A 12,147-nucleotide genomic window follows, 5' to 3' on the forward strand; every position below is an offset into this window, starting at 1 on the left:
TTCACACTGCAGCTTGTAGAAGTTCAAGATCAATATCTAAAAGCACATGGCAGTAACCACTTGAACTACTCGAGAGTAATAGGGTTTACCCTCTTGTGCTTGCTTTACATAAAAAAACGTCATGTATTTAACTTGATACTCTCACACAGTAAACGTTTGACAATGTTGAATCTATTTCGCTGCATTTTGTTGTGATTATTATTATTCATGACATAATACAATTCTTTGAGAGTTATACTATCAGAAAACAAAAACAAAAACACGTGTACATATACGGAAGGATATATGTCTTAGACTGATTCATTAGAAATATAAGCTTTGATGAGTTTGTTCTACATGAGTAAGATATGGAAAAACTTGAATACGAAAGACATGCCCGAATATTCTACACAGAATGACCCCGCTCTTAGAAATAAATCGGAACGTTGGGTATTGAAATTATTCTTTTCTGTATGTAATTTGAATAACGTATTTGAGAAATGTTTATGTTTTTCGGACATAGTTTGCTTACTATTTGTTTGTATGAAAAAAATTTCTTGTTGAAAGTGATGATAATATTTTACTTTGCTATGATTTTCATTGAAAACAAAAAAAAATTTAACGCCTTCGGTGGCGAGTATTCTTTTCTCTGGCATTGATAACAGCTTGCAAACAACAAGGCTTGCTTTGGACCAGATTTTGAATAACATCATGGGGAAGACTGTCGTATTTTTGCACAAGTATATCGCAAAGTTCTCTAGAACTTCTGGAGGCCGGCACATGTCTCTGTAAACGTCATATATTCCGCTTCGTCCTTAACACACACAGACAAACGTCTATCTGAGATAGAATCGTTATCGGGAAACAAAACACGACTCCAATCTACTACAGTCTAAGCAAAATGCTCTCGTGCAAAATTCAACTTGATAATCCAGTGCACGGAAATCGGCGGTCCAGTAGCTCTTGTTCGAGAAGATAATCCAGCAGCATAGAGTCGCCTTCCAACTTACTCATGTGTACATTTCTCACTTGTTGCAGATGCTATCGAAGGGATATTTCTCGAAGCGTCATTTTCAAATGTTGTAGTTCTGTCTCGTCCTGAACCAGGTCTACACGCTGCATATTATAGAGACTTACAACAACGTTTCTCGCCATTTCACTCTGACCGTGGCCATATTCTGAAGCAGCCACAATTCGTGTCGCGATAACAGAATTTATGCTCATTGCAATTCATCGACCGACAGTGGCATTATTACACAAACAATTTGCAATAGACAGATAAAACGACGGAAACAAAACATATGCTCATAACGATTTTCAGGAATTTTGGTTTATCCAAGCAATTAGTTAGAAACCTTTGGTACAACCAAACCAAAAAATAACAAATTCCTAACTTACGGGGTTCACTGTAAATAGTCACTTTATACAGTTCCAAAAGTTCATGCTGCTATCGGATAATTGCCTTTAGTTCCACATACTAAAGCATAGCATACTAAAGGACACTTCTCTCGATATCGTTAATTGATAATCAATTTGATTTTGCTCATAGAATAAACGTTACTTAAGATGCCGTTCGACAACATTGTATTATATATAAACTTGAATCTATTTTGAGGATGGTCCCAGAAGTACCTGGCCTGACCGAGAGATCATGGTAGCTGCTTGAAACATATTACTCTATTAGGAAGTTTGAAGACGCCACGTTGTTTATTATTTGTTTGGAAGCTATGAATATTGAATGTTTTCAGTAAATTTGTAAGCATGAAAAAATTGGTCATCATTATTTGAAGCAATACTTTTATTTGAAAGGTGTAATCCCAACCAATATGAAAGCTGAGTTAGATTCTACTCTGGGTGAGACTTCTCTTTCGTTAACAACAGTAAAATATTGAGCAGCAGAGTTTAAATGAGGCCTACGAAGACCAGCATCGCAGAGGTCGACTAAATGAAATGACGACTTCAGAAATGTTGAAGAAAATCCACAAAGCGGTACTGAATGAACGTCGACTGAAAGTTCGAGAGCTATCAGACATAGGAGACATTCTAGAAAGTGCGGTATATCGCATATTAACTGAAAATATGGACATGAGAAAGCTGTGCGTAAGATGGGTGCCGCGTTTGTCACAATGGAACAAAAACAGCGTCATGAAGATGTTTACATGGAGTGTTTTGCCCTTTCATAACCAAGGATTGAACAAGGGACCATCACTTTACACCCGGAACGAAAAAAACATATAAAACAATGGACTGAAAGAAAAACCGGCTCCAAGAAAGGTAAAGATCGTTCTATCTGCAGGCAAGGTCATGGCGTCGGTTTTTTGAGATCCGCGTGGGATAATTTTCATTAACTATCGTGAAAAAGGGAAAACTATCGACGGCGAGTATTATGCAAACTTATTGCAACGTTTGAGCGAAGAAATCAAGGAAAAACGACTGCATTTGGCTAAGAAGAAAGAGATGTTCCATCAAAACAATGGCCCAGCTCAGCCCATCTGTTATTGCAGTGGCCAAAATTAATTAATTGAAGTTTGAATTGCTACTTCATTCTCCCTAATCGCCAGATTTAATCCCTACGGGTTATTTTCTCTTCCCAGACTTGATAAAATGGCTCGGTGGTCAAAGATTTCCCATCAATAAAGAGGTGATGTTGGCAATTGATGGCTATTTTGAGGAGTTTGACTATTCTGATTATAAAAGGGGTATCGAACTTTTTAAACATCGCTGGATGAAGTGTATGGAGATTCCGTGGACAAATAAATATACTATTTCCTAACCAAAATTTTTGTGTTTTCTTTGTTAGGCTAGGTTCGGGTACCATCCTCGTATAACAACGATTCTTACAGAATTATATTTTTCTTCGTATGATAATTTCATTGGACTACTGCTCCACGTTATAGACTAAACGTTCTCGTAAGTGTCGATTACCGCTTCAACATTAATTATCTGTGTGAAAGTTTCGTGTTTTATTTTTTAGATTTCGAAGATATCGAAGATGAGTTTCTTGCTTTTTTTTGAGTTGTGATTTTATTGCTTCTACGGTTTTTCATTAATTCTTACTTCAGGCAAGGCATTGCTGAAGTAGACCCACAAAGAGACCCGCAATTTCGAAATTGTTAGTACTATGTGAGAACATTCATAGCTAAAGTGAATATTAATGGAATAAACTCGTTTTTTGATTACTTTATACGCAGTTGGTCATGCTGAACGGCATTGAGCCTAATTATAAAACATTTAAAGATACAATTGATATTTACAAAGGCTGATAGCTCAATTTTTCTCTCGCCTATTCTATTAACCGAAATAAACATTTCTTATCACTGAGCAGCTCAATTTCTTAATTTTTCAAAAAATGAGGTTGTCCTAAAGCGACTCATTTCGCCGATCTTTTCCGGCTTAACAGGGTAGAATAATCCAGGTAGTCAATTGGAAATTAGTAATTATTTTCTCAATAGTTGGTAATGGAGGTTGATGTTTACAATTTTGTCCATCATCAATTCATTACTTCACCACTTCATCATCGACCATTAGTCGATCAATGCTAATATGGCGGTATCGTGTTATTTCAAAATGGCATTTCTACTAATTGCCTTGAGATGGATAGTACACCTCTGCATAAATGAGAGAATAAAAATCTAGCATCGAGTTATCGCCCAATTGCACTCCTTTCCACAATATCTAGGATTATAGGAAGATTGATCAAGTAGAGGTTTTTATATTTTCTGTTTAAATATAAAATACTTACTACCCATCAATTTGGGTTTTTAAGTAACAAATGTACAAATGATACTATATTCTGCCTCCTGAATAATCTTATTCTAGCCTAAACATCCATTACTCCATTGCAACAACTTTTTGTAATTTTTCCAAGGCTAAGGCTAAGGCAAGCCAATAGAATGCGAAGTGCCCCAAGACTCAGAATTAGGCTTTATTTTATTGGTGCGATTCTATTCTTCTGTGCCTTAACGTTTCTAAAACTAAAGTTTTATCATATAAAATTATATTGCAGCCTTTTTTCATTAAATAACACCACTATTGATGTCGTTGAATCTATAAAATTCTTAGGGCTTGTTGTGGACAATTCCTTGGAATAGAAGTTACATATTGCCTCCTTATATAAAAACTTAAGTTCCTCCTGTTTTGCGCTGAGATCAGTTTCCAAAAAACTGAACTCATCCACCTCTTTAATAGTCTATTATGCCCTCATTTAGTCGCATCTTCGATATGCCCTCATCTTCTGGGGTACGTATGGTGCGACTCAATTTGAGCGAATCTTCAAACTACAGAAGAGAGCTGTTAGATATTTACTCCTCGAGATGACCGTTTTTTGCAATTGAATTCATTAAGAAATCGGTCAATGACAAGAGTCGAGCTCAACAGCTTTTTACGAGAATTCCGAATTGTAAATATCTCTGATAGATCAATAAGACGACACCTTCAGAGTGCTGGTCCACAAGCAGAAAAGCTCTCAGGCACCTTCGCTAACCAGGCAGCATCGTGTGGCTAGAATAAGATTTGCAAGACAACATTTAGATTGGAATTTAGAAAATTGGGGCCGAGTTTTGTTTACTGATGAAACAAGAATCAGTCTAAGAGGTCCAGATGGACGTAATCAAATTCGAAGACGGCGAGGAGGAAGATGTGGGCAGTCTTGTCTCATTCCCAGGGAACCGTTCCAAGGAGGGTCTATTATGTTTTGGGGAAGAATTTGTTATGATGCCCGCACAGAATTAGTGTCTCTTCCTAGACCCGGCCTCAATGCAGCAAGATACATTACTGATATTCTTGAAAATCACGTCGTTTCGTTTGTGCCATTTATTGGTGATGATTTTCGTTCAATGCAAGTGGGAATTCATACCCCGGACTGGCCACCAAGAAGTAAAGATATGAATTCTATCGTAATTGTCTGGGATATTTTGAAACTCCGCATTCGTCGTCGAAATCCATCTCCTCAAAATTTAAATGAGCTTGAGCAAGCGGCATTAGAGTAATGAGAGAACAAACTTCAAGAAGTGATACAGCACCTAATTGAAAGCATGCCCAGTAGAATGTTAGCAACAATTACATCCATCCAGAGGGGGAAATACACGTTACTAGCGTTTTAAAAAGAGGAACATTATTGTTTAGAATGCAAGTTTTATTTTTAAGAAAATTTGGTTTTATTGCAATGTTTCTATTTTTTATTCATTAAAAATCACTTCACATTTCTTATTATTGCGTCAAAACGATTGAAAAGAAGTTAAACAATAGCAATATCAATTTAAATTTATCAAAGAAAAAAATATGTTCAGAAATCAGGGTGGTGCGTTATTTTTGACCACGAGTTTATTAGGGAAATTAAAAAAGTAAGAAACACAAAGAAATTATTACCGATTTATTGGGAAATTTCCAATTTCCAAAGAAATACTTCAAGAATTTTGGTATGAAAACATATTAGAGGATTACTATTATAAGAGAAACTAAATCGAATAGCTATGAAAAGAAAGCAAAAACTAGTCATCATCATTTATGTTAATGAAACCAGAACAAAACTTTCTTATTTTTTCTGGATAATCTATTTAAATGAATAACAAAATATCAACTTTCAGCTGGGGTATTAAAACCGTGTAAACAAGTGTTTTTGATAACCTTTATATAGTAAAACCTGACAATACAGCAAAATATTTATAAAAACGGCTAAACCTTTTTTAAATAGAGCGAATTTTTCGAACTACGTTATTCACAGTGAAAATATTTAGATTGAAGTTACTGCTTTTCCAATAGGGCAGAAAAACACACAACTGTGATTCTAAAGAGATCGTTTGAACTCGAGTTTTTGAATTTCCAATCATTCGATAACTTCTAATTCACGACCGTCATTTAAATAAAGAGTGCATTCGATTGTGAATTAACTAATTTGCAGTGATGTAATGAAATTTCTGGCTACAAATTCGAAAGTGTGAATTTGTAAAGCGAGTCCTTCCATTCCACCTATTTCCAGGTATCGTGTATGTGGAGAATATCAATTACCTCATTTTGCGAAAGCCCATTTAATATACACACGAAGAGGATCTAATTCTGCGTTGATGCCGCTTCGTAAATAAAATCAAGAAAATTACGATAAATGTTTTTGTATAATCATGAGTTGTTGAATTGTATCTGAGGCGTGCTCGCTAAAGCCATTCAACGCAACTCCCTTCCTCGTTAAAAGATGTCCTCCTCGCGAACAAAGTTGATATGTATCATAATAGGTTTTATTAGGCCGCATTGTATATGTGAGATGAGATGTGATGAATTAATAGAACGTTATATTTTATATATTTACTGAAATTTCAATGAGTATTTGTTGCATTCCTTGAACTTCGTTAACTTCAAAGTCTACATATGCTTTTATGATGAACTTAAATCTTCTGTCAGTGATATTTATGCACATTTCTCACTTTGTACATAGTTTTATTGACCAAAATAATTTCCACTAACTGCTGTCTCTGTTCTTGCTATTTCTAGTTTTTGACAACTGGCATATACAGTACGATACAAAAATAGTTAATTTATATTGGAACCATTCCAAATTATGAGAATTTTCGCTATTTAATTGTATAATATATCACCTACACCACTTTTTGTCGACTAAATTCGTATTGTGAAAAAGGAAAACGCCGCTAAAGCAGGTCAAGATTATATATAAGTGGGGCTTATACGTATAACTTCCGTGTTGCCGTTAGCTTTTATTTTTGTCTTCTAACGCTGAAATTAACTTTTCAAATAGAAAAAGTAATGGTATTAATGTAGGGGAATCAGAGGCCACAATTAATATTAATAGCTTTTTCAGTTGTACCTTTTTATGTCTCATTATGCTTCAACGGTTTAGATTATTAACATGAATCAAACATAATGAAATGATGTTTTAAAAAGAAATATTTTTCTCAATAATTCTTGAACAGTTTTCGCTGCTAAAATTAACAGCTTTGAGATAGATATAAACATGATCGAAATAACAAGAAAAAAATGTCATTCCCATGAGTTCTGCTTCAAAAAGCCGGTTTGGGGAAACATTATCACTTAGCTTTTATTGGTTGGAACTTTCAAGATATTGGTGTTTATTAAATATTACGAGTACAGACAAAACATCTTTATTTTGACATACAAATTTCATATTGGTGAGGTTCTCCACGGAAATTCTTCCCCGTTATGAACATTGTGTATGCTCTGATTTGGGGTATCGTTCCTTAAAAAGCAACTTGAAAAAGTGCTGCCCAGTTTCACGATTTCCATTTTGATTGAAATGGTCTTGTTATGACACTAAAACTTTCTTTTAATTGATAAGTTTTGCCTTTTTTAACGAGCTATCTCCATAGCTAGATTATTTCTTAGCTGCAAAAACTTTAGGCACCAAACTTTTGTTACTCTTATAAACGTAGTAAATACAATAAAAATTGATATCAAGAAGTTTCTACTTCACACAATAGTAGAAATTTTATCACGAGCAGGTTTGGCTTTAGGATAAGAAACTATAGTTGACGATCAGGTCAAAAGTAAATCGCCCATGTCTAGAAAAGTGTTTCAAAATAAACAAATTCTAATTAATATCAATAGTGAACATAGAAATTACACTGGTAAACACTGTTTTCGTCACACGATGATTTTTATTTGTTTCGATTCACCATCATTCAAAGAAAATTATTATTTTGTTTTAGTCACATCCAGCTTGTTTGCGACAACTATACATTCTTTTTTGACCCCTTTTACGTGTTTTTGGTTGAATAACTAACTTCAGGCGACTGTATAACGATTTTATTTAACTAAGTTTCGTTTGTAACATTGTAAATATGAAAGTGTTCTAATAACCCGAACAGTTTTTGTTATGTGTGTGAAGAATTACCTTTTACATCCCAGGGTCGAAAAGTTACGCAATCAGGTGAAAAGTGCTATTAAGACTATTTCCGATTTACTGTGTGTCACCAAAATACATCCTGGGTTCCATATATATATATATATATATATATGTTGTGTAACGTGTGTTAGATTCCTATTAGCTTAGGCTAAACAAGAATCTAGACATTTGCCTTCTGTATTACCAATGATTTGGTCTGAACCAAAAGGTAATTTAAGTGATTATTACTTTTGTTTGATTCAAACAAAAATCGTTACAAACTCTCCAGTACCCAAACATGTCATCGGTCAACATACCAATCCTAAATAGTGTCAAGCTGCCTGTGCCAAAGCCTCCAAATCAAGCAGAAAGTCGGGATCCTGTTCTTAGACATGAGAGTGACCCAACTTATGATTTGTTAACTTCAAAAGATTTTGTAAGTGATTAGCATTTGTCCAAAAAATAATCTGAGCTTTTGGTACAAAGACTTAATCAATGAGCTTACAATTTCATACAAAGCTTTGAGAAGTAATATGTCTTTGAAAACACATATCCTCGACACTCATCTGGATCTCTTCCCCGAGAAAAGTGTTAGTGATTTTTGTACTTTTTATAAAAATTCATAACTTGACGTCACTAAAAAACCTGATGTGTCAATTTTTTCCATTGATATATTATTGTTTAGTGTACATTCAATGTTTTCGTGTGACAAATAAAAGTTTAACTTTTGTTTATAAGTGTTATCAAAAGAATTATCTAGTTTAATACTAAAAAAGAAAATAAATAAGTTAATATACCAGTCTTAGAAAAATAATGAAATCGAAATGGGAACAAAAGCAGATTGCGAGACGTACTTTACGTTAATGACCCATGCAATTTGCATCATCACTTTGTTATCTTTTGTGAGAAAAACTGTCTGATGAAAAGTACGAGTGAGAAGTTGGTGATTGACGATATACTCCGTCATTGAGAGAAGAGAATGATTTAGAGACAACACCGACCTCTTAAAAAAGAAGCCAACATCATGCAGTAATTTAACTAAAGGTCGAGGTAATCTTATAAATGAGGAAAGAATATCAAAGATCAAATTGTGAACCAAGTAAAAAAAATACATATATACAAAATACATGCTACCTTGGAAGATAACTAAAAACGGGATAAGCTCCAGGGAAGATAAGATAAGAGTTGAAATCCTTAAACTTTGAACCGATCATATTGTCGCAGCTCTCAATGTCCTGTTCAATGAGTCTTGAAGAAGGACGCTCACCTTATGCATGGTATATGAAGTATCTGCTTCAATACTGTTTAAAGAAAGTAATAATCACTGTTTAATTGAAATCTACTAACATAGTGAATGGTCTTATATGAATTTTTTACTAAAATGGAAAATCATCTATGTTAACCCGTAGAAAAAAAGGGAATTTAGAAAACCTTTAGGCTTTCTTTTAGATTTGGCATTATTAAAGACGAGTAAATATTAATCGTAGATATTCGAATTTCATTTATAATATCTACAAAGAATCTACCCTACTGGTCAGATTTAAGGATAACTGGGTACAAAGAAAAGCAAGAGTAAACTGAGTTCAGTATCCAAATCTAACCAAAGCTTTCCATCATAGCCTTTAAGTTACTGAACTGGAAATGTAGAAGTGTAAGCGTTAAATTGTTCCTATTTAACTTTCCTGACCTGTTACCATTACATCATGATTCCATGATTTTTTCAGCTTACAGCTCGTAAGTAGTTAAGAAGAAGAATTAGGACTTCGTTATCGATTGGTTGATCTAAGACAGTGATTCTCAAAGTGGTCCAAGTGAAGCTTCGGGGAATCGAGGAAGACTCGATAAGGGTCTACGCAAATGTCCATCACTAGATTTTTTAATGAGTCTCAGGGAGTTGGTAAAAATTTAACTGTACAAGCTACATCGAAACCAGCAATATTTTGAAAATAGTCTATGGAATTAAAAGTTATGTTGGGATAGCTTTTTTTTATTTTACCTACAATGAAGCCACAATGAGCCGGATGTGTGGTGAGAAACTTTGCTACAAAATGGGAAAATGAATTGTTGTATTGAAGACCAAAAGCATCCACGAGATATGGAGGGCCACCGTTTGATATGCAGGCACCACTTGGTAAAAAACTTGATATAAGCATTCAAGCAGTTACGAAAATTCATTGAGAAGGCTTTTGTCCGGAAGTACACAGCACGTAGTTGAGAAGAAGAACTAGAACTGAAATCTATATTCACTATTTTCTTTTGATAAACCTTCGGGGAATGAAAACTCGATGAAGGACCACGCAAATGTCCATTTGATGAGTTTTAGAGAGTTGGTAAAAATGTAACTGTAGACACAATATTTTGTAAGTAGTCTACAAGAAAGTTTGGGCAATTCTGATCTGAGACTTACTTAGTATAAGTTTTCCATACCTTCGATTTGATGTATTTTTGCATTCACCTTGTTCATAATGTCTCCCTTTCTGGGTTTTACAATGTAAACCATCATATCTCGCATGGAATGTAACAAATCTTTACTTTTTATGATCATTTTGAATATAATCTAACCACATTTAAATGGGTCTCACTTTACCTTAATTCATTGTTTCAGATTAGAAGTTTTGGCAGTGATTCTGTTGTTACATTTCGATTATGTCTTCAGTGACGATCTTCTTTCGTTACCTCAATCATTCACAGACGTGGGAGATGGTGGATCGGAATTTGAAGGTAAGTAATTTCATTTTTGTATTATTTGAATACTTGGAATTACACAGATTCATCTCATATCAAGAAATGTTTAGAAATTGGATTGTAGTACATAAAAAGTGAGATAATTAGGATATAATTTGACGTTTGTAGTGTTTTACATGGTGAGTTACATAGTTACAAAAATTTTAGTATTAAATTCTGAATAAAACCCGTCCTAGGTCAAAGCGATCCTATGAAATGCCACTGACTAAAAGAAATTTTAAAATAAAATTATGAGTTTTTTAAATCTTTAAACTTCTTGGTCAAGGGTTTAATATTAATATTAAAGGCCCAAATTTCCAGGGATTTTTTTAGTACTTTCAACAAAATTTCACGATGAGGCAGAGATAAAAATAGATGAAAAGAAGAACTCTAATATCTATGAAACGTTCCATTTTTGGAGTTATTGGGAATCTAAAGAAAACTGCTAATTTTGTTATTGTCACCTATGATCCAAATTTTAATTTATTAAATTTCTATTATCTATTGTTTGGTTAATATTGTGAAATATCTATACTCTATTTTCAAACTAAACCTAAGTCACACAACTAGAAATCACTAAAAAAGTTACTAGATTGCAAGCAATCCCATAAAATACTAGTCATTCTATAATTATACAGTCTGGACTCACTGAACCCCAAACTAAATTATAATTAACTTAATAGACCCATGAAAACGAAAAAAAAAAACAACGAATTGTAAAATTTAACGGTCGGTGACTACGTTTATGAAAAAATTAATAGCAGTTGATAAATTTGATGGTGGTGGTGAGGTTCTGAAAAATTTTGGATGCATTTGAAAGCATTGAAATTGCTAGATGTAAGAGTAGCTTAAATAGGGACAAAGGGCCAATTCCTTATAGCCCACTCTATAGTTTAGTAGTCAAGGAATAAATGTGAAGGAATTTTTTCCCGCTGGAATTAATTTTCGCGGAAGAAGGTTTATTGGTAGGAAAATTTAGTATAAAACAGGTAATTCAAGTTAATAGATTTTAGTTCACCTTGAGTCTCTGAAGACGATAACTTGGTTATCGAAACGCACGTCAGACAGTGTAATTGTGAGTGTAGTGGTGGTGTAAACAATGTATTCAGTAATCATAATATAAGTCAAAAGTGCTGTGTAAAACCGGCTGCGATTTGATCATTCAGGAATCTACAGAATTGTTACTGAATTTAAATCAGTCCTCCTAGTTTGAAAACAGGGTAAATGTCTTTTCAATTATTGCGTTCTTCTTGCAAAGACCCGTGAAACAAGCGCACTCATTTCAAATTTCGGGAGGATAGTCGAAATTCTCAGTTATAAAATCAACAGAGTTTCCAAAATAATTGAGAGACTTCTCTGCCATGAATCAAGAAAGTGCATCCTGAGTGGCTTTCAAATAATTATGTTAAGTAAAAAATAGTAACGCAGCGAACTTTTAATCAGCATTTGTTTTTTCATATGTACCCTTTTATGCCAAGGGAACGAGTTGTTAATTCTTGGAGTCATTCCTCCATCAAAATATCCTAGTATTGTATTCCATCACACTTTCACTCAATTTCTCATTTTTTGCAAAAGTATTGTCATAATTATTATTT

The 12,147-nt window shown here is 34.0% G+C and overlaps 1 protein-coding gene across 6 annotated transcripts in view; it reads left to right on the forward strand.

Annotated features, from left to right (window-relative positions):
• LOC130894040 (collagen alpha-1(XVIII) chain) overlaps positions 1-12,147 on the forward strand; it is a 577,499-nt gene that overhangs the window by 194,855 nt on the left and 370,497 nt on the right. For all 6 annotated transcript variants that reach the window (XM_057800571.1, XM_057800570.1, XM_057800569.1 and 3 more), the window contains exon 2: positions 10,434-10,549. In XM_057800571.1, coding sequence (XP_057656554.1) covers positions 10,434-10,549 — 116 coding nt within the window. The remainder of the gene's footprint in view (positions 1-10,433; positions 10,550-12,147) is intronic.

The sequence above is a fragment of the Diorhabda carinulata genome, chromosome 5 (assembly GCF_026250575.1).
Source record: "Diorhabda carinulata isolate Delta chromosome 5, icDioCari1.1, whole genome shotgun sequence".
NCBI classification, from domain to species: Eukaryota; Metazoa; Arthropoda; class Insecta; order Coleoptera; family Chrysomelidae; genus Diorhabda; species Diorhabda carinulata.